At 38.7% G+C, this 23,087-nt stretch overlaps 1 protein-coding gene across 1 annotated transcript; it reads right to left on the bottom strand.

Moving 5' to 3' along the window:
• Nucleotides 1–1,626: 1,626 nt before the first annotated feature.
• LOC121382103 (CD63 antigen-like) lies at nucleotides 1,627–21,191 on the bottom strand. The gene is made up of 7 exons (XM_041511599.1): nucleotides 21,144–21,191; nucleotides 9,791–9,982; nucleotides 8,872–8,946; nucleotides 7,339–7,437; nucleotides 4,402–4,566; nucleotides 2,888–2,971; nucleotides 1,627–2,047 (listed from the first exon to the last, which is right to left on the bottom strand). Exons 2-7 carry the CDS (start codon nucleotides 9,872–9,874, stop codon nucleotides 1,988–1,990), a joined length of 567 nt encoding a protein of 188 aa, XP_041367533.1. The 5' UTR covers nucleotides 9,875–9,982; nucleotides 21,144–21,191; the 3' UTR covers nucleotides 1,627–1,987.
• Nucleotides 21,192–23,087: the final 1,896 nt, after the last annotated feature.

Below are 23,087 nucleotides of genomic sequence, written 5' to 3'. Positions count from 1 at the left end.
ACGGCCTTTGATATACCAGTTGTGGTGCACTGGCTGGAACGAGAAATATCTGACAGTAATGCCAACATGTAAGAAAACGTAAGATGATGATAAAAAAAAAGACATAATTAAAGGGAGATAATATAAATGGCCACCACCTTCACAACAGACGAAACAATTTCGTTTTTTTTTTCTTTCTTCTTCTTATCTTTTACTTTGTTTGTTTTTTGTTGAGATGATCCCTAATCGGAGTAGTTGCGAGTAGTTTATTTGGAATGTTCACAACGTTGTACGAGATATCAGTCGTTTTGTATGACGTTGTGAAGTATAAATAATCGTAGTATAAAACAAGTCTAGTTAGTCATAGCCGTGCTAGTTTGTGTGTATGATGAGGATCCAGGAGGTTGGGTGCTGGGGTTGCCCCCCCCCCCCCCCCCCCCCCCCCCCCCTAACGTCGAGCTCTCGACAAGTCAGTGTTTTTAATCCATGAATTTGTTTGTGTTTTTAAATTCTGGAAAATGTAATCGGCTAAGGGGAAAATTGCTTCATAATGTTTGTTAGTATATTTTGAAATATTGTTGGATCAAGAGAAATGATTACTTACAATGAAGAAATTTACGGATCCAGTCAAAGAATTCGTTATAACTACAATCGCAAACACCATGATTAATAACAACCAAGAGCCTGTCATTTTGCAGGGTTTTATTTTCGTGAGCATGCAGAAGCGGAAAAGTTTGAAAACTAAAATATCTTGATATGCAATTTCCCGCATTCTACATCCGAAATGCATTAGGACAGATACTGAAAAATGTAAATACATGTAACATTAATTTGATTCAGAATTATTCGAGTGTAAATCCCACACCCAACTGCACCTCCTCCCCGCGCCGTCGTTCCTGTAAGGTTGGTACTAAAATGTATTACTGAAACCTTACCTACCCTATCTCACCCGCACTTTCATTGTATATAGTTTTTATGTCTCGTGTCAGTGTTTTGAAATAAAACAGAAATACCTTTCACTTTGTTATTTTATTATTTTTCTTAACTGAGCCTGAGTCATATACGATTTATTACATCTTTATTTTTCATTTGGATCCAAACAACTATGAAACACTGTGCTATCACACGTTTAGAATAGGGTATCATCCCACTATTATCTGTGTCGAACTGTATTTACTTGTAATATAATCTAGTGTTAGTCCTCATAAAATAACGTTATATGACAGTATATATCTGTTATATTAGTGTAATCCCAGAAAGTCGAGTGATACTCAAACACGCGGACTTTTACGTGTACACACACACACACATATACATACACACACACACACACACTCTCTCTCTCTCTCAAACACACACACATTCTCTCTCTCTCTCTCTCTCTCTCTCTCTCTCTCTCTCTCTCTCTCTCTCTCAACACACACAAACACACACTCTCTCTCTCTCTCTCAAACACACACACACATACTCTTTCTCTCTCTCTCAAACACACACACACACACACTCTCTCTCTCAAAGACACACATTCTCTCTCTCTCTCTCTCTCTCTCTCTCTCTCTCTCTCTCTCTGTGTGTCTCTCTCAAACACACAAACACACACACACACACACACTCTCTCTCTCTCTCTCTCTCTCTCTCTCTCTCTCTCTCTCTCTCTCTCTCTCTCTCTACCTTCTTTTTTCCTTCTCAAAAACTTAATTTTCATATTTACTTAAAGGTGTGAGGACAGTAATTAAACATTTTAACTGAAAACAAATAAACATTCATATGACCAAAAGACGAAGATATACATTTGTATTTATCAGTCGGTCAGTTAATTCACGTCTGTTGACATTCTGTTTTTGTCCTACATAGCACGCATCACCAGTCCGTTACTCGACACGTGTATGAGTTACGTCTGCTGAGGTCATTGTCAAAACCCGCACAGCACTGGCGTTCTTACAATGATGGTGAAGGAATGATGTAGTTGAAATTCATGACGCAGATTTCTCAAGACATGACGCATTTCTCAGCCGTACCCATCCGTCACGGCTTTATGGAAGCAACAGACACACGAAATACCGATCACCTGTCACAATACAATACACAGGTTAATGATATGGATCACTGGCTTTATTCGAAAAAAAAGAGAAGAATTAAAGTTTGTTTGCTTTAACAACACTACTGGAGCACATTGATTTATTAATAATCGACTACTGGATGTCAGACATTTGGTAATTGTGACATATAGTCTTAGAGATCTTTTATATGCACCATCCCACAGATAAGATAAGAAATACCACGGCCTTTGATATACCAGTCATAGTGCACTGTCTGGAACGAGAAATAGCCCAATAAGCCGGCCTACCGATGGGAATCGATCCTAGGCTGACCGCATATTAAGCAGGGGCTTTACCCCGGGGCTAGGATCCCGCCCCTTGGCTTTATTCATGAAGATAAGAATGAAACATTCTCCAAGGCCTGCTGAGCGGACTTCTCGCCCGTCCTGAATGGGATAAAGCCAATAATCGAATTTGTTTTTTTAACTGCACTACTAGATATCATCAGTTATCGGAAGTCAAATATTTGGTAATTGTGACACTTAATCTTAGAGAGGAAACACGTTACATTTTCAGTTGACAGGCAGCGATTTTTATATCCACTTTCCCACAGACATAACAGCTTTTGATATAGCAGTCTTGGAGAACTGATTGCTGATAATCTAATCATTAGCATTTCCATATTCTGTATTGAAAATAACGACATAGCATATTCTGTACAATTAAAAAATATCATACTCTTGTAATTATTATTAATAAAAAAAGCGTTTTGATGTATCGAAATTCGACCATGTTGCCGAGATGTGTTTTGTGGAATCGGCCGAAGAATTACATGCCTTGTACTAGCGTCAGAGAATGCATGTACTGACCTGCCAACAGGCACATCCTGCGGTGATCCATCCCATGACCAGGAGTCTTGTTCTCATCCAAAATGAAAGAGCAAACAGACAGCCCTGTAAATGAAAGTAGTCTTTGACAACAGTAGAACATATAACAGCATTGGCTTCATTTTTAGTTAGATTGACAGAACAACCAGAGGTCCCTACAATGGACGTGATCTTTGACAACAATGAAACAGAGCATTTATACATATAGAAACAAAACATGTAAACAAAACACTAACAGCAGCAGGTTATTCTAGCAGACTAGACTATGTCCTGATCAAACATCCCAGACAGCGATTTGCGTGCCCAAAAAACAGGACTTGAACATTGAATATTAGAAAGAATATAAATTGTATACTCATTAGTATTGACGGACCTTCGTTATCTTTTATCTTCCGAATGGGAAGGGGTGGGTGGATGGAAGAAGCACTTCCACCCACTTTAAAGACTACTCATCCCTCAATTTTGTTTAAAAAATAATGTTAATTAAAAAATAATAACCCCACCCCCTGAACAAACAGAAACAAAAACAACACAAACACCTTGGTTCCTGCAGTTGCTGGCACCCGCCGACGCCTTTGTCTTTTACAATAACCAAACTTGAAAGTAACAGTGACAGAACACACCTTTTGCACTCATTGGTAGCGCTAGAAATATAGTCTGTTTGACATCGGATCTTACTGTCCACTACCTGTCACCAGATCTGACATGAACTGACGTCACTTCGAATTCGCGACTAGATAAAAAAAAAAAAAATCCAAGTTCGCTACGCTGCTGGCAAGTTTATTCCAGTAGTGTTTAGGTTCATCTAATAAAAAGTGATGTGGACATGTGGTACCGTTGACGTTGATCAGATCCACTAATAGAGTCGTCCAAAGCAGGATTTAAAATTTGATTTTTAAAAAGAATTATTGACAGATGCCTTTTTCTCCCCGCTTCCTTATTTCCTTTCTGTTCATTGGATTCTATTGCATTGCTTTCATATCTGGCAACTCCTATCTTTCAACTTATTTCGCTGTTCACCTCCACATCCCAGTCCTTGTCTTTCCAGTCGTGACAGGTGCGTGTCTCTTCTCTCCGTTCCACACATCTGTCATTTTCAAACATCTTTTAACTGTGATCTTAACCTGAACACTTTGGAGATTGTTCAGTGGTTACCTCTGGCTTTTTAAAAGGTACCTGCAACCACTTACTATTCTCCTTTAACACGGGCAGTCGTTACTGCCGTGGGTCAGATCAGCTTTATTAGCAGCAGAGGATGATGATGCCAGGTGAATGCAGGGAAGCACACATAGACTGCACCCTTGGTGGAAAAAAAGGTAGGTAGTGATGGTGCAGACAGCTCAGAAAACCGAGTCGGAGGAAACTTACAAAGCAGTGGAAACAGTTAATGAGAATGATAGGCAGTGATAAATGAGAAAGGTGAATGGAATTGTGATCCAACCTTAACCAGATCTGAACCACTGTCGTCAACTTGACAGTCCAACAAAGATACTTACTAGATGATAAATATTTTCCTCTTGTTTTCGTGCTGGTTTGATGTTCTTAAAATCACAGTCCTTGGATGTATTCTTGCAGCAGGAGACCGGTATGCGAGATATCTCCCGTCCGTACGGCTGAGTGTCTGTCCAGTCAGTGTAAGCTTCTACACCACAGCAGCGCAACTTTAACAGAAACGATATAGGTGGTGTACTGAACTGCACTTCGCAGCAGGGGCGGATTTCGAAAATAGTTTGCGGGGGGGGGGGGGGGACTAACGGGGAAAGAAGGAAGAAAATGATTTATTTAACGACGCACTCAACACATCTAATTACGGTTATATGGTGTCGGACATATGGTTAAGGACCACACAGATATTGAGAGAGGAAACCCCCTGTCGCCACTTCATGTGCTACTCTTTCCGATTAACAGCAAGGGATCTTTTATATGCACCATCCCACAGACAGGATAGCATATACCACGGCCATTGATATACCAATCGTGGTGCACTGGCTGGAACGAGAAATAGGGCCCACCGACGAGGATCGATCTCAAACCGACCGCGCATCAAGCGAGCGCTTTACCACTGGGCTACGTCCCGCCCCTAACGGGAAAAGAACACACGAACCAACTCGTTAAAAGGACATCCCAATGGGAAAACAGAAGAAGAGAAAAGGGGACATTTTGGATATTTTTAGGGGGTGAGTCCCCGGTATCCCCCCCCCCCCCCCCCCCCCCGTTGCACAGTGTTTAATATTTGTTTAACGACACCTCGCCACATTCTTCAACACGGCTGTTTGGGATCTAACGTGATTATTGTGACACTTGAAAATGAAAGTTTTTGTTTAACGACACCACTAGAGCACATTGACTTATTAATCATCGGCTATTGAATGTCAAACATTTGGTAATTTTTACATATAATCCTTAAAGAGTTAACCCGCTACTTTTTTCCATTAGTAGCAAGTGATCTTTTATATGCACCCTCCCACAGACAGGATAGTACATATCACGGCCTTCGATATGTACCAGTCGTAGTGCACTGGCCGGAACGATAAAATGACCCAATGGGCCACCGAAGGGGATCAATGCCAAACTGACCGCATATCAGGCGAGCAATTTATCACTGGTCTACGTCCCGCCCCTCTATAAATTGAGAAAAAAATCCCCAGCTGCTACAGTATATAATCTCTTATAGAAGCAAGGGATCTTTTATAACAGTAACATTTACTCAAAAAGAAGATAATAATAAAACAAACGAGCATTCTGTCCACTACCGGGCCCAGTAGATTTTTATATCCCATACTAAATCGCCATGAACGTCATACCTGATCTGTAACAGAGCGTGATAAAACTATACTAAAATGTTTGAACCTCAATATTTTGAGGCATTCCAAACGAAAAAAAAAAAAACCCAAACAAAAAGTAAAGTAAAGTTTGTTTTATTTAACGACGCCATTAGAGCACATTGATTTTTTTTATATCTTATCATCGGCTATTGGACGTCAAACATATGGTCATTCTGACACTGTTTTTTAGAGAAAACCCGCTGTCGCCACATAGGCTACTCTTTTACGACAGGCCTTTTATTTGCGCTTCCCACAGGCAGGATAGCACAAACCATGGCCTTTGTTGAACCAGTTATGGATCACTGGTCGGTGCAAGTGGTTTACACCTACCCATTGAGCCTTGCGGAGCACTCACTCAGGGTTTGGAGTCGGTAGCTGGATTAAAAATCCCATGCCTCGACTGGGATCTGAACCCAGTACCTACCAGCCTGTAGACCGATGGCCTGACCACGACGCCACCGAAGCCGGTAAAACCCCAAACACGTCCGAAAAAACTAATTTTCGTATATACTGAGTTCAAGGGCCATTACTCTGTCAAAAATGGGTAAGTCGCCTTAAAGCCGCACACCCTAGTTCCATCCAGCGAAAATAAATTATAATTTGGTTAATCTACAAACCTGTAACACACTTAGATCACGTTTTTATCAAATGGAGTGAAAAAGCAGGTTTTATAACGATAAATACCATAGGAATCCCCATGTCCCAATTGCTTGAAATAATTTTGAAAGTTAGTATTCTGATGTCACCGGTAGCTGTCGCTCGAACTCAACAATGCCTACGTCACGACAAATTTCACAGACTTGGGGTGCGTTCCTTTCACCTCTCCTGGACATGTTCCAACTGTTCTGTCCTGGTTGTATCCCCTCTCCAGATATGGTAAGTATTGGTTTTAAGGGGTTTCTAACGTTTTGTATTGAGACACTTACTTGTCTGAACTTTATTGTTACTGAAAATGTTCACGAACTGTGAAAAAGAATCTCACAAATGAACAACAAGCAAACGACAACAAATCGGATGTTGACTGCGCGAACCGTGCACGAGAAAACAAACCGAACCAAAATGATAACGGCCACGTGGTATACCAACGTCTGTGACGTTTACACAGGAAGATTCCCTCTAAAAATAGATTGGACCTCGCTTGCTTAACGATTTTTTCTCGAGTGCGCGCGGCTTTTTAAGAAATACAAAAATATGCATTTCGTGGTTTTACAAACATCAGGATTACCAGGATTACCAAAAAGCACTTCAGGTGAATGGATATGTGTATTCTAAATAATAAAATGTAAGTAAAGTGCAATTTTATTTGTGAATAAATGCGCTTAATAGCGAAAAACAACGCCGTAATGGTTAACAACTAGCCGTAACTAGGGTGTGTCTCTTTAAAAGTCAAACTTGATTTGTAAAAGTACACATGATAAAGCTATACAAAATATCTCAACTCAGTATCTTGAGACATTCCAAAAACAAATAATGCGGAAAGCTATATGTGGAACAGACGGACGTACGGACAGATAGACAGACAGACAGAAAAGAGGAGACGAGACCAATCGGGAACTAAAAAAAGAAAAACCCGAAAACTGTAAAACAATAAGAACATACTAGTTTTACCTCGCGTTGCATTTTATCAACCGCTTTGGTTGTTTCGTGTGCTTTGTTGTACTTCGTAAAAAAGGTGAGATTTAATCTTGGTTCTATTTTCTCAGTCGTCTAAAAGTAACAGAAGTTTAATTGTTAGTATGTAACCGTAATATTGTTAAACAATATCTATTAACGATGATTTTCTTGGCATCGTATTGTAAAGTCAACAATAAATCCAAAAGGAGAGAGAGAGAGAGAGAGAGAGAGAGAGAGAGAGAGAGAGAGAGAGAGAGAGAGAGAGAGAGAGAGAGAGAGAGAGAGAGAGAGAGAGAGAGAGATTCTTGATCTATCCATTGCAATTCACCACGATAAACTCCACGATCTGTTTTGTAAACATCTTGACATTTATTGCACCAGATGTCTACATAATAAATTTATGGAACCGGGCGAAACCTATCTTGATGAAGTGAACGTTGATATAACCATATAGCCACTGCTAAAAAGAAAGAAAGAAAGAAATGTTTTATTTAACCGACGGGGATCGATCTCTGGCCGACCGCACATTGAGCGAGCGCTTTACCACTTTACCGTCGCCCACCCCCTCCCCCTCCCCCTCCCCCTCCCCCCTCCCCACTACTAAACTACCTCATTATATTTTATCTATATCTTTCAACACCAACACATTTATTTTATGTTAAAACTTCACGGAAGTCTACTTGTTGACTCCCCTGCCGCGCCCTGACAAATGTCAAACAGGCACGTCGTGAGACAAACATCGTTTAGGTGAGTAATCGCCGCCAAACGATGTTTATCGAGGTGACAGTAACTTAAAACACAGGATAGGTGGTACCTTTGATGATACAGGTAAGTACATACACACATCCTTGATTAGCATTTTTAAAAAAGGGGGTGGGGGTAAAAAAGCTGATATCGGCCTATTAGTGGGTAGGTGTAAGGACACTACAACGTCTTGTCTCTCTCACTAACCACTGTGGACCCTGAACAGTGTGCTTGAAAGTTAATTGAATATGAGCACGAAAATAAGTGTAAATGACATGAATGTGCCAATTTGTTTCAGAATTTAAATACAATTCTAAACAAGAATATAAACAAAAAAAATGAAAAGAAAATAAGAAAAGAAAAACAACCCCCAAAACCAAACCAAACAAAAACAACTACAAAAAACAAAATTAAACAAGATTATAACCAAATCAAAACACTTGTATGTCAAAAGGCAGGTTTTCATAGTGATTGGTATTGCCAAAATTTACATACTACGATATATCGCTAAGGCCAATTCTCAGTTATTAGTATACCGGGATAAACCCTACAAATCAGTAATTTTACATTTTATAACTATTTAATATAATTTTTCTTCATGGTCGCATAAAAACAAATCCCAACCATATCAATGCCATTATTTAAACTCGAGGAACATTATTACATTTAACACAATCGATTATGTATTCTTATAATCGATCATCGTAGAGGTAAAACCCGATACATTTTCAATAAATATCGATCATTGGAACATCACTAGTTTCTGCCGCTTATTTTTCTTACCTTGTCATATAAGAGAAATGCCACAACAGCGCCCGCTATTTCTGCAGTCAGGATGACAACCATGCACCCTGAATACTGAAAATCACAAAATACACACATACATAAGTGTATGAGTAGAGGGATATTCGTGAATAGTTGTCTGTGGTGGCAGATCGGTGGAAGAACAAAATCAGACTTTTCGTATTTATTTATTTAAATACAAGATAGCTTTATTGAAAATGTTATACATGACTGCGCTGTTTTCATTTTACACTTTATTGTATATATTGGGTGAACATTTAAAGGGACATTCCTGAGTTTGCTGCAATTTTTAAGATGTTATCGACTAACAGAGACTTTTTAACGATTGTAATTACATATCAAATATATTTTTCTGCATAAAATATTAGTGGCTGTATATTAAACGTGTTTCTGACCGTTCTAATATTTGTACTAGGTTAAATTTCATTTTATTTCCTAAAAACTATTTTTTCGTACGTACGAAATTATTTTTAGACAAAATCCAGTTTGGGCTTCTTACAAATACTGAGATGACCAGAAACACATTGATTATACAGACACTGATATTCTAAACAAGAAAATATATTTAATATGTAAATTTAATCGTAGAAATATTTTATTAGTCGGAAACATCTAACGATGCAGCAAACTCAATGCATGTATGTATGTATATATGTATGTATGTATGTATGTATGTATGTATGTATGTATGTATGTATGTATGTATGTATGTATGTATGTATGTATGTATGGGTATGGTATAAGCGTGCATGTGTGCGTGCGTGCATACATATTTTAGTTTTTGACATAAGTTTCGATAATTAATGACCTTAGGTCCTAACCTTCTATTCTGGTACATGCACTTTATGGGGTACTTTAGTTACAAAACCCTCTGTATAACCTTTCATGTAACTCTCACCGTGCTCAGAAGAGCTGCCTTCTCACCAACAGTTCCTGTCCATCCTATTATTCCCGCCAATATGCACGTGCTGCCAGAAACCATGACGACATAGGCGGGGATGACGAAATCATCTCGCTCCACCAGAGGCGAATATTCGTGTAGTGTTATATAAAACCAAATTCCTAGTCCCAAAATTCCTGGTCCTGAAATCTGAGATGGTTTAACGTTTAAGTAGTGCATGGAACCTGGGTAGCAGATTCGCTCTCGCTCCCCATCACTCACCTGAGACTAGTTTTAAGGAGTGTAATAGTTGGCTCCCCTTAGCTTGTGAATATATTATATGGTATCAGTCTGGTAATATCTTAAATAGTCTTAAAATGGCTCCATCATCCAAGATAGAGGGGCAAAATTTAATCACTCTTCTCAAATTGTTTTTAACGCCAAGGTCTGGTGTAGATTTGGAATGAGGTAAAGAAAATGTCTTGAACTTTCTGTCATTTTGCATAGTCTTTCCAAACACTAAAAGACCCTATTAAAACAGATTCACGTGTCTATATTTGTAAGACAAAATTCACGACGATACAAACACAAAAATACAAGAGGAAAGCTCAATATCAATTGGAGGCAATTTGAAAAACATGAATGCATTTTCAGCCAATGATCTGAAATTTAAGTACGTTTTTTTTTTTAATATGAAGACATTTTTATGCAGTCTAGCCTTCGCTTCTCCATTATTGAAAAGCTCAATACGTTTCTGTATACAGACTAAAAATCAACCTTTTGTAAATGCAGTGTTAAGAGAAAAAAGTTAACGGATATGCTATACAAATATAGTGGATGTTTTCCTTGCTACAATCAGCTGATCATCACATTGCATACAGCCAACGTATCAAATGAATACAGAAAATGCAGTAGACCTATATACTCATGTTAATGCATGTGATAATTAAAACAATATGTATACCAGCATCACCTGGCAGACATGTCTGGGCGGGAAGAAGTTGAACGTTGCCCGGCGATGGATCGTAGAGACGGGAGAATCACAACACTAACTGTGTGGAGCCCACTCAGCAATGTTTACATGTTTAACGCTGTCATAGCGTACACCACGAAAACAATGTTTATCAGTTTACAGTCTAGTATAACACTGTTACAAGCGTGCCCCACGAAAATAATGTTTACATGTTTACAGTCTAGTATAACATAGTATACCATTGTTATAGGCGTGCCCCAGGAAAACAATGTTTACATATTTAGTTTGGTATAACACTGTTACAAGCGTGCACCACCAAAGCAATGTTTACATGCTTATATCCAGTTTAACACTGTTACAGATGTCCACAACAAAAACAATGTTTACATGTTTATATTCCAGTATAACACTGTTACAGACGTGCACAACAAAAACAATGTTTACATGTTTATAGTCCAGTATAACACTGTTACAGGCGTGCACAACAAAAACAATGTTTACATGTTTATAGTCCAGTATAACACTGTTACAGACGTTCACCACGGAAACAATGTTTACAGTCAAATAAAACACTATTACAGGCAACACCACGAATGCAATGTTCACCAGGTTACCATCAAATACAACAATGTTACAAGCATGTAGTACGAAATATATGACGAATACGTAATAATACCGCGGCTTTTGATACATAAGATACGGCAGACTGAAATTTTAAATGCTAATCCACTGGAACCACCGTCGAGGACTGATACTGCGATCCATATCGCCCCAATAAGCGAGGTATCCAGGCTCCAATTGTCAGACATATGTTCTTCACAATTGTCTCGTTGTTGGTTTTTGGTGGCGGTTTTGGTTTCGGAATATTATGACCCTACTTACTTCAAATGTGCTCGATCTGCCAATGTTCAAGCCATGGCGGTAATCACTGAGGTATATCCCTTTCATTATGTCAATTAAAATGAGTCACACAGGATATCATTATATTTCAAAACTATTCCTTTCCAATTTAAATATTCAGTTTTGCATTTACCTAAGTTTGTCACACAATATCCGATGTATTTTGTGTGCTGGGGTGTCGTTAAACATTCATTCATTTATTTCAATTTAAATAGACTACTCATCCAGAATATTACATTACAATTCCAAACTATTCCGTTCCAATTTAAATAAATTCAAGAACTCCTCCAAAATATGACATTATAAGCCAAATACATTCATTTCAAATATAAAGTTAAACTACTCACCCAGAGTATTACCCAAAATGTATTCGTGCATTCCTGACCAGTAATATTATATTACAATCCAAAAGTATTCCTTGCAGTTAGAAATAAAGTACTAGCCCAAACATATCACATTATAAGCTACAAGTATTCGAATCCATCTTAAATAAATAAGCACTATTTTATTGTATGCCAATGGTATTTATTCTACGAACTACTCACCCATACTAGTACACTGTAATCCAAAGGCATCGTTTTATTATCCATCCAGATTATTATATCATAAGCCTCCAAAAATATTATAGCTTTAATACTCACTCATTATTACACTATTACACTATAAGCCAAAAGTATTCATATATTTCTCAACTAGAAGAAAAAGAAAGAACTGTTTTATTTAACGACGCACTTAACACATTTTATTTACGGTTATATGGCGTCAGACAGATGGTTAAGGACCACACAGATTTGGAGAGGAAACCCGCTGTCGCCACTACATGGGCTACTCTTTCCGATTAGCAGCAAGGGATCTTTTATTTGCGCTTCCCACAGGCAGGATAACACAAACCATGACCTTTGTTGAACCAGTTATGGATCACTGGTCGGTGCAAGTGGTTTACACCTACCCACTGAGCCTTGCGGAGCACTCACTCAGGGTTTAGAGTCAGTATCTGGATTAAAAATCCCATGTCTCGACTGGGATCCGAACCCAGTACCTACCAGCCTGTAGACCGATGGCCTAACCACGACGCCACCGAGGCCGGTTCTCAACTAGAATGTTACATTATAAGCCAAACACTTAAAAAATATTACAGTAATCCCTCAGAACACTACAGTAAACTGTAAGCCAAAAGTATTCCTCTATTACTCGCCCAGAATATTACATTATAAACCAAAAGTATTCCTCTATTACTCACCCAGAATATTAAATTATAAGCCAAAAGTATTCCTCTATTACTCACCCAAAATATTACATTATAAGCTAAAAGTATTCCTTTCAAATGTTTGAAAGCAGACGTCGGGCCTGAATACATCACCGGACTGACGAGGATTCCTGAAATGCTGGCCGGTATCCACTAATCCGGGTAATCTAGCCAGGCTCATTGTTTGCCCACAACAGGCACCTCGGTGTTAGGCGACCAAACACTCGTTTTATCTTCTCGCGGCACCGGCGCCCATGGACAAATCCTATGGGCGTTTAAAACCCGCACAGCCAACCAAACGGAAGACATTTATCTAAAATCAGATAATTAACTTGCTTAATTTACTTGTGTTTAGTTTCAATATCGTCAAGCATGCCAGACCCGTGTAGTAGCGAAGACTACAGGGGCAGCTGAATGATGTTTTGAGTGAAGGGGGTTCACACAAATTAAAGGGTTATCTACATTATTCCAGAGTATATTAACATGTAGTTTATGTGTGTATAGCTCATTTTCCATCTTCTCGCTAAAAAGTCACTTCATTATAATAATAATACTAGCCATACGTTATATAAGCACTAACTTCGGGATACTTTGAAGTTAGGAGGTGCGCACCCTCGGCACTAGTTACATCCTTTGATCCGCGCCTGAACTATATAACAAGCTGAATAATAAATTCGTAAATCTGATCTAGACTCACTAATCACTAATAAAGTCAGAAAGCTGCGCTCAGGCCCTGGGTGGACATGCTTGGACTTTGACTGGATATGAACGTGTAAACGTCGACTTTGGATATGGACGTGTAAACGTCGACTTTGACTGGATATGAACGTGTAAACGTCGACTTTGACTGGATATGAACGTGTAAATTTCGACTTTGACTGGATATGGACGTGTAAACATGAACATGTTTTGCTTTGCCTCTCGTTAATAATGTAGAAAGGCAGCACTGAACTTGGTTTGTACCAGGATGGGTGACCGACTGGGACACAATATTGTATATATTCTAATATATGCCACAGTTCACGCCACGGAGCGGATCTAAACTTTGACGTAGGTGGTGGGTAGATGTCGGGTATGTTCTTTATAGATTGTTGGTCGTTTTGTTTGTTTGTGTGTGTATTATTTATTTATTTATTTATTTATCTTCTTTTTTAATAATAAATTTGAATGATTAAGTTCTATTAGTAACAGTAAGTGTTCCAGATATCCAATAGCGGATGATTAATAAATCAATGTGCTCTAGTGGTGTCGTTAAACAAAACAAACTTTAACTCTTTTTCTTTTTCTCAACGATCAATATTTGTGCTGTCACTTATTAGTCCATGAATCAATTTTTAAAAGAGCCTTACAGATATGGTTCTGTACAACACCGGCCTCGATGGCGTCGTGGTTAGGCCATCGGTTTACAGGCTGGTAGGTACTGGGTACGGATCCCAGTCGAGGCATGGCATTTTTAATCCAGATACCGACTCCAAACCCTGAGTGAGTGCTCCGCAAGGCTCAATGGGTAGGTGTAAACCACTTGCACCGACCAGTGATCCATAACTGGTTCAACAAAGGCCATGGTTTGTGCTATTCTGCCTGTGGGAAGCGCAAATAAAAGATCCCTTGCTGCCTGTCGTAAAAGAGTAGCCTATGTGGCGACAACGGGTTTCCTCTAAAAAACAGTGTCAGAATGACCATGTGTTTGACGTCCAATAGCCGATAATAAGATAAAAAAATCAATGTGCTCTAGTGGCGTCGTTAGATAAAACAAACTTTACTGTCATTCACACATTTGGCTTGTAGTGGGGTCAAATATGACTGCCTCGTGACCATTTGTCTTGGACCAAAGTTTGATGGTCTTTGGGACCTTTAGACAATTATTAGCCCCCATGTACCTCGCGAAGGTTCCAGCTGCCAAATATGACCCCACATAGTTGACTAATATTAAAATATATAATTTTTCAACATTGTACACAACAATCCCCTACAAGAAAATTCCAGTCTTTAACCAATGGGGCATTTGTTACAAAGAACGGTGAATGAAGATATAAATACATTACCATCGTCCACGGATCTGGACAATCCGTAAAGACTGAGAGTGAATCCCGAGTAAAGTAAACTGAGACAGACATATGTGATATGCTGAACTTCCTCTTTGATGTCAACAACATATAATTTAAATTTGGAGATATGACATACAGACAGGAAATAGTAATCCCCATGGGCACCAAATGTGCCTCCAATACTTGCCGATTTGTTTCTCTATGCATATGAATCAGAATTTCTGACTAATCTGGTTAAATCGAAACAACAGAATCTGGCTAAATCTTTTAACTTTACTTTCCGCTATATTAATGATCTTACCTAATTCAATAATAGCAGGATTACAGATTACCTCCCATTGATTTACCCACAAGGGTTAGAAATAAAAGAAACATATGAAGATATTAAATCAGTGTCATACCTCGATTTATGCACATAGATTCAAAACGACACTTGTCTTCAAACTAAGCTGTATGACAAAAGGGATTACTACAGCTTTCCAATAGTCAATTTCCCCTTCATGTCGAGCAATAAACCTTCTGCTCCAGCTTCTGGTGTCTACATATCACAACTTCTACGATACCTTAGGGCGTACATAATTCAAATAACGCCATATCATTCTGGCACATAAGTTGTTCCATCGGAGTGGTAATGTCCAGGGACTCCTGAGGGCATTCGAAACGTTTTATGATAGATAGTTGGAGGCTGCATCTAGTAAATACGATACATCACTGACCAAACTGATGGCTGATGCTATTCCATATAATGAACTTGTGCATACCTTTTCATCTCTTTGGTGAAACTCTGGCACGTTTTTGTTTATCGTTTTAGGTGAAGTAACATACTTGACAGCTGTGGTGGCAGTACTCACGACGGGTGCCATCGGTGGAGCAGGTTATGCTCTCCCTTCGCGAACACCGGATATCATCACTGGTATGAGTGCATGCCATCACAGCTGTACCTATTCTAATGAGCTCTGTCCGGTGCTAATTTTGATTGAGTAAACTAGTCTTGGAGTGGCAGTCCTCTTCGTGATGGCGCAGTAGGATTGAAATCTCCAACATAGATCTCCTCGGGAGTGGCTTTCCTCCTATAGACGAGGCACTAGATACAAATTCACGGAATCACCCACTATTTTGCCAAATGCCCATCAGATACGGCCCTGATCATGTATTACGGTTTTGTCGTTCAGATTTGACAATGCATGAATGAATGAATGAATGAATGAATGTTTAATGACACCCCAGCACAAAAATACACTTCGGCTATTGGGTTTCAAATGAAGGTAAGCATATGAACATGACTATTTAAAATATATTAGAACGAAAAACAAATACAAACAAACAAAACAAAACAAAGATGATTCAGTTGACGACACAAGTCCATGAATTACACGAACATTAGACCACCATGAACACAAGTGATTTCACAATACAGTGAAATCATCACAAGGCGCGAAGGCCTCTTACACAGCACAGTGAAATCATCGCAAGGCGCGAAGGCCTCTTACACAGCACAGTGAAATCAACACAAGGGGCGGAGGCCTCTTTCACAACAGTGAAATCATCACAAGGCGCGGAGGCCTCTTACACAGCACAGTGAAATCATCACAAGGGGCGGAGGCCTCTTTCACAACACAGTGAAATCATCACAAGGCGGGGAGGCCTCTTACACAGCACAGTGAAATCATCACAAGAGGCGGAGACTTCTTTCACAACACAGTGATATCATCACAAGGCGCGGGGGCGACTTTCGCAGAGCAGTGAAATCATCACAAGGGGCGGGGGCGACTTGCACAATACAGTGAAATCATCACAAGAGGCGGGACGACTTTCACAGTGCAGTGAAATCATTACAAGGGGCGGGGACAACTTTCACAGTGCAGTTAAATCATCACAAGGGACGGGGGCGACTTTCACAGTACAGTGAAATCATCACAACGGGCGGGGGCGACTTTCACAGTACAGTGAAATCATTACAAGGGGCGGGAGCGACTTTCACAGTACAGTGAAATCATCACAACGGGTGGGGGCGACTTTCACAGTGCAGTATATTCATCACAAGGGGCGGGGGCGACTTTGACAGTACAGTGAAATCATCACAATGGGCGGAGGCGACTTTCACAGTACAGTGAAATCATCACAAGAGGCGGGACGACTTTCACAGTGCAGTGAAATCATCACAAGGGGCGGTGGCGACTTCTACAGTACAGTGAAATCACCACAAGAGGCGGGGGCCACTTTATTTTGCCAGGGGGATTTTGCATTATATCTATCTATCTATCTCTATCTATCTATCTATCTATATATATATATATATATATATACACACATACCCATTAAATCTTACTATATAAATACAGCTCTGAATACAAGAATTGAATACAACTATCCGTATTCAACTCAACTTCCGGAACTATACCGTATTCAACGCTACTATTTATAGCACATGGTTACCGGGAACGCCCTTCGCGATATGTAAACAAAGTTTGTGCTTGGTTTGTTTACAATGTTATTTTGTGGAAAATTTGAACTGAAAATAGACGAAAACGGTGACAAATATTTACAATTTAATGTGCGCGATACCAAAACTTGAGACGGGAACACTACTAACCAACGAACTTTTAATCCACGATAGTTAAGATCGACGACGGTCACTTTTTGGACCCTTGTTTTGGCTTCGTTACATCGTACACAATTCTTATTCTTTTTCAATAAATAAAATATCTCCAACCGTAATTTTGTGATATGATATATTTGACAAAAGGTACGTTTTATTTCTTTCATCTTTCAAAACTTCAAATTAATATTTTGTCCAGAATTATGAAGAAAAAAAAAGAAGTACCGACCTGTAAACAGCGTTGTCTGCTTGTTATAGGAATTTGACAGGGGTCAATGTTAGTAGACTAGTTTTTATTTTAATGTGGCGCAGCATTGTAATAATACAGCTAATTTTGAATTTAAATGAAGTCAGTATTCCAATGACGTCACTTTGCATCTCCTTACAATAACCATAAACTGGGTACATGACGTTTCCTTTTTGGAAAAATTCCAATGTAAAATTGCTATTGAATTTTTTTTCTTCTTAACATTACTAATGCACCTGGATGTCTTGGAAAAAAATCTTATGATTAAAAAATTGCACCTTTTACGAAATATGGATTTCTAGTGAAATTACGGTAACATATGCTATGTTTATTGTGTACGAAGCCAAAACAAGGGTGCGAAAAGTGACTGTCGTCGACTTTAGCAACCATGCCGTCTCCTCACGTAGAAAACTTGAATGAACTGTCAACCGGATTATTCAGTGGAGCGATGATTTATGGAGGCACATTTAATATAAACTTAAACTTTTCAGCAACGAATAATTCCATGAACATCAATAAAAGAAAACACACCGATGACGACTCAGACACTGAGTGAACAATTCTTGACATTTTTCTTCGTTGATAAAACTGGCACGCTGAAGGTTTTCTGACGTATTACGAGCAAATTAAATATTATATTGTTCGTGAATTTTAGCTATTACATTTTCTTTAAAAGGCATTTCAAACAATATCATTAAAATTATAGGTAACTTTTCACTCGTTCTTTCTTATTTCTTTGTTAAATAGAACTATATTCCTATGTGTAATAATTGGTGGTTCTTCGGTCCGCGTAGTAACACAGCTGACCTAGTTGTGTTAATTTAGAAATCCCCGTCATTAGCTAGCAGTGTTACAATTTCTAAATTATTATTTGGAAAAAAAATTCCAATTTAGAGTATGTAATAAATCGGGGTTTCCTGCAGGAAATACACTCGTGGAATACAGAACTCAGAAAACCACATATATGAAGTTTTGTCTAGTTTTATCGAGTGCTGGTGCACACCTGCGCATGCCTACAACTCAAACATTAATTTTAGGATCATTACTAACTTCTTTGTTATGAGAATAAAAGATGCGAAAGAACCGCCCATCCCCACTAAAGTTTTACAGAAAAAGAAAAGAAGAAACCATTTCTACACATAACGATGAAATGGTGTGTCTTAGGCATAACATTTTAATACAGTAGGATTCTAAAATGTTGATCAACTGCTGGAATTTTGGTAACTTTGATAAGAACGTATACACCTATATGTTGTTATAGTAGTTACACGGTCAGATCATAGGTTCACACAATATCCAATTACAAACCCCATTTACTACTAAAGGTGACACACATTTTTTTCCTTGCATTCCTTTTGGCGCGTTTACATTTTTAGTTAGTCGCTTTATCGTGTTGTGTTTTGGGACATTTTAAAACTATTTAAACTATTCGAATAGTGACAAAACGAAAACGTAACCTGGCAAAAAATAATGAGAGAGAGAGAGAGAGAGAGAGAGAGAGAGAGAGAGAGAGAGAGAGAGAGAGAGAGAGAGAGAGAGAGAGAGAGAGAGAGAGGAGGAGGGGAGGGAGAGGGAGGGAGGGAGAGGCGAGAGAGGAGAGAGCGAGAGAGAGAGAGAGAGAGAGAGAGAGAGGGAGAGAGAGAGAGAGAGAGAGGGAGAGAGGGAGAGAGAGAGAGAGAGAGAGAGAGAGAGACAGGGACAGAGACAGACAGACACAGAGAGACATACACAGAGGAAGGAAAATGAGAGACAGAGAGAGAGGCACACAGAGAGAGAGAGAGAGAGAGAGAGAGAGAGAGAGAGAGAGAGAGAGAGAGAGAGAGAGAGAGAGAGAGAGAGAGAGAGAGAGAGAGAGAGAGAGAGAGAGAGGGACAGACATACAGACAGACAGACACAACGACACAGAGAGACATACACAGAGGAAGGAAAAAAAGAGAGAGAGAGAGAGAGAGAGAGAGAGAGAGAGAGAGAGAGAGAGAGAGAGAGAGAGAGAGAGAGAGAGAGAGAGAGTGAGAGAGAGAGAGAGAGAGAGAGAGATGGTGAGAGACGGAGAGAAAATTTGACGACTGTGATATCTGCTTCATAATACACTAGCAACAGTTGTTGCCCTTGAATCTTGTAAGTATAAGATTGTATAATTTCATTCACAATATTGAACAAATGAAAGCGACTAGCCTAAGGGTGTCACATTACAATGAAGCAAACCCTAAACATCTTTAGAAATCCACGTTGGTATTCGATTACAAATGCAGAAAGGGCCATTCCACAACTGACCGTGAAGCTAGGGTAGATTGAACCTACCTGGGAACTAGCTCGAGTCACCTCTAACCCTCGTCTTATTGATATGTTGTATACAAGGGGACGGTTAAAAGTTACTCGAGCTACCTGGGAAGTTATTAAATAATAAATTTAATTAGATTATCCAAATAATAATGAGAGTTATACATGAATCTAAACGTGCATGGGAATGAGATAGTAAGAATTTGATGTCATTAATTGATTCGTTCGTTGGTTGCTCCGTTCGTTCATTCCTTCACTGAGAACGGGATTTGACTCAGTCAGTTGAGCACTCGCCTAAGCTGCTTGGGTCGAAGGATCAAATCCCCTCAGTGAACCCATTCTCTGGTTTTATCCATTCTAACCACTGTCCTACGACTAATATAATAAGATTTAATCTTTCTATTAAATCAAGTTATCAAAGTAACAAAGTCATAATCTTTTATAAAATTAAATTATTAGAATTTATATTTGTAATGGTTGTTGTAACAATTAAATGTATTGGGTTTAGTAGTGCTAAACAGCATTGTTATAAGTGACGTCATGCAACGGCGTGACGTAGTTTAGATTTATAATTTTTAAAATTAAACGTTGCAAGCCTTGCCGGCTAGTTGATTGCTGTAATATAAGAAATTATCACCCACCTGGTGAATATATAGCGGTGTCGTATAAATACGGTACGCGCCACGAGGGTCGTACCGGATGTACGTTTTTTCATTGGTTGACAATGAAGCAGTAAGTCTACCGGGACTTTTTTTTTCATTCATGAAAAATTACGTTGTCAACATTCCACAAGTTTTACTATATATTTCATTCATTCATCGGATGTCGCGAGACATTTAAATTAAAAATAATAATAAAATATATAAAATAAATAAAATTGAATATTGTATATATGTATTATTTCTATAAACAAAGCTATATACATCTTGAAAAATAAAATGCACAAATAAAATATCGTAAACATGTATCGTCTGCTACCGATTTTGTTTATTTGGCAACTCGAAAGGTAGTTTTTTTTTTTTTTTTAAACTTAAAATAATATTTTTTGTAGAATTATGAAAAAGTAAAATATACCGACCTGTAAACAGCGTTGTTTGCTTGTTGTAGAAATTTAACAGGGGTCAAGGTTAGTAGACCAGTTTTTATTTTAATGTGGCGATGCATTGTAATAATACATGTATAGCTAATTTTGAATTTGAATGACGTCAGAATTCCAATGACGTCACTTTGCACCTCCTTACAATAACCACAAACTGGGGGTACATGACGTTTCCGTTTTAAGAATGCTGGAAAAAATCCAATGCAAAATTCCTATTGATTTTTTTTTTTGTTCGAACATTACTGAAGCACCTGAATGTGTTTGAAGAAAATTCTGTGATTAAAAAAGTGTACCTTTTACGAAATATGGATTTCAAGTGAAATTACGGTAAGATATGCTATAGGCCTATTTATTGTGTACAAAGAAAGCCAAAAGAAGGGCGCGAAAAGTGACTGTCGTCGACCTTAAAGTTATAACTTTAGTTTTCACGTGAACTCAGCTGCTTTTGCAAGCTACACGTTTTTAACTGCAAAAACACTTGTTATTCTCTTATTGGTTGGATTTTTGGTCAACAAATTGTTATTGTCATTTGCAGGGCACAATATTTCACGCGAACCGCCGTTCTGTTCGCGTGTCGGTTACGCAAAGTTAAATTTACGCGAACCGCAAACTGGTTACGTCATGACCTGTAAACGTTCAGAAATTAAAACTTGCAAACTTCACGATTACAGGACGTTTATTCACGCAGACATACTACTAGTATTTCGACAAATGTTTTAGGCTGAATTTTAGATACTTGATGTACAGCAAATCAGTAAACAACGTTATATTTCAACAGTTGTAAATTGCAACCAGTCTAAAGTAAATGTTCAGTATAGAGTCGAGCCAAAAGTTTTAAAGAAATGTACTCAGACCGCTGGGGACGGCTAAATTATCTGCTGCTATTTTATCTCTAAAGGAATATATGTAGACATAATATTGGATTGCCTATAATTTTACATATGTTAAAACAGTTTTAACGTAAACAGGAATCAAAAAGTGTCACAAAATTTGAACAATACTAACATCGCATAATGAGCTTTAAAAAAAAAAACACTTGGAACGTCAATGTAGTATAGAAGTACCATCGATAAAGTGAAAGTAGCATAGTCACCGCAAAACGCAAAAAGGAATCTCTCCAAATGATTATGTATATATTTCAAAGGCGTAGCGCCCATTACGCACAGTACGCATATGCGTAATGCAAAAACAAAATTCGGGAATAGGTAGAGGCTGTCTGTAATTGTTCTATAAAACATCCTCTTAAAATTGACTCGAAAAAAAGATTACAAAAAAAGAGAAGAAAAACAAGGGCTCAGATTACATCTACAGGCGTCCTGAGGTCTCACTACACAGATCACTTCCGGGTGAGAATTCATTCATCACGTTCCACTGTAGTTCCTAATTGTGACATATGTTAGTGTTCACATATTCACTTCTAGGAAATGGTGAAGCATTAAAACAATATGTATGTTTAATGGTAAGCCTTCTGGCTGTATTTTGCCCATGTTATTTTGTAATATTGTGCATCGACCTTTTGGGACATGGGTATATAGCGCAAGTGACAGCCGGAGTGAATCGGTTAATGAACCAACTGTTCGGACCAGTAGGCCTACTACTGCCAGATGCGGTCTTATAGCAAAAAACTGAGACGGAAATATTCTCAATTTTGGAGTGAAAATAAATGCTTATATAATGTATGTTCGCAATGGTGTATGTTGTTAGTGCCAACGAGAACCCGTTCTATGGGCAATCTTCGCTTGAAGTTGGGCAGTTTAACATGGGTTTCAATGGCAGATGACATCTGTGTAGTGAGACCTGAGTTTCAAACTTTTCACAAGGGGAAGCCCCCCCCCCCCCCCCCCCCCCGAATATCCCCGCTCAGGAACGCCTTTGGCGTGCGTAATGCTAAGAAAATGTCTGGGTACGCCCCTGTATTTTGTT

The sequence above is a fragment of the Gigantopelta aegis genome, chromosome 9 (genome assembly GCF_016097555.1).
Source record: "Gigantopelta aegis isolate Gae_Host chromosome 9, Gae_host_genome, whole genome shotgun sequence".
In the NCBI taxonomy this organism is placed as follows: domain Eukaryota; kingdom Metazoa; phylum Mollusca; class Gastropoda; order Neomphalida; family Peltospiridae; genus Gigantopelta; species Gigantopelta aegis.
This window is presented reverse-complemented; position numbering and strand designations above follow the sequence as displayed.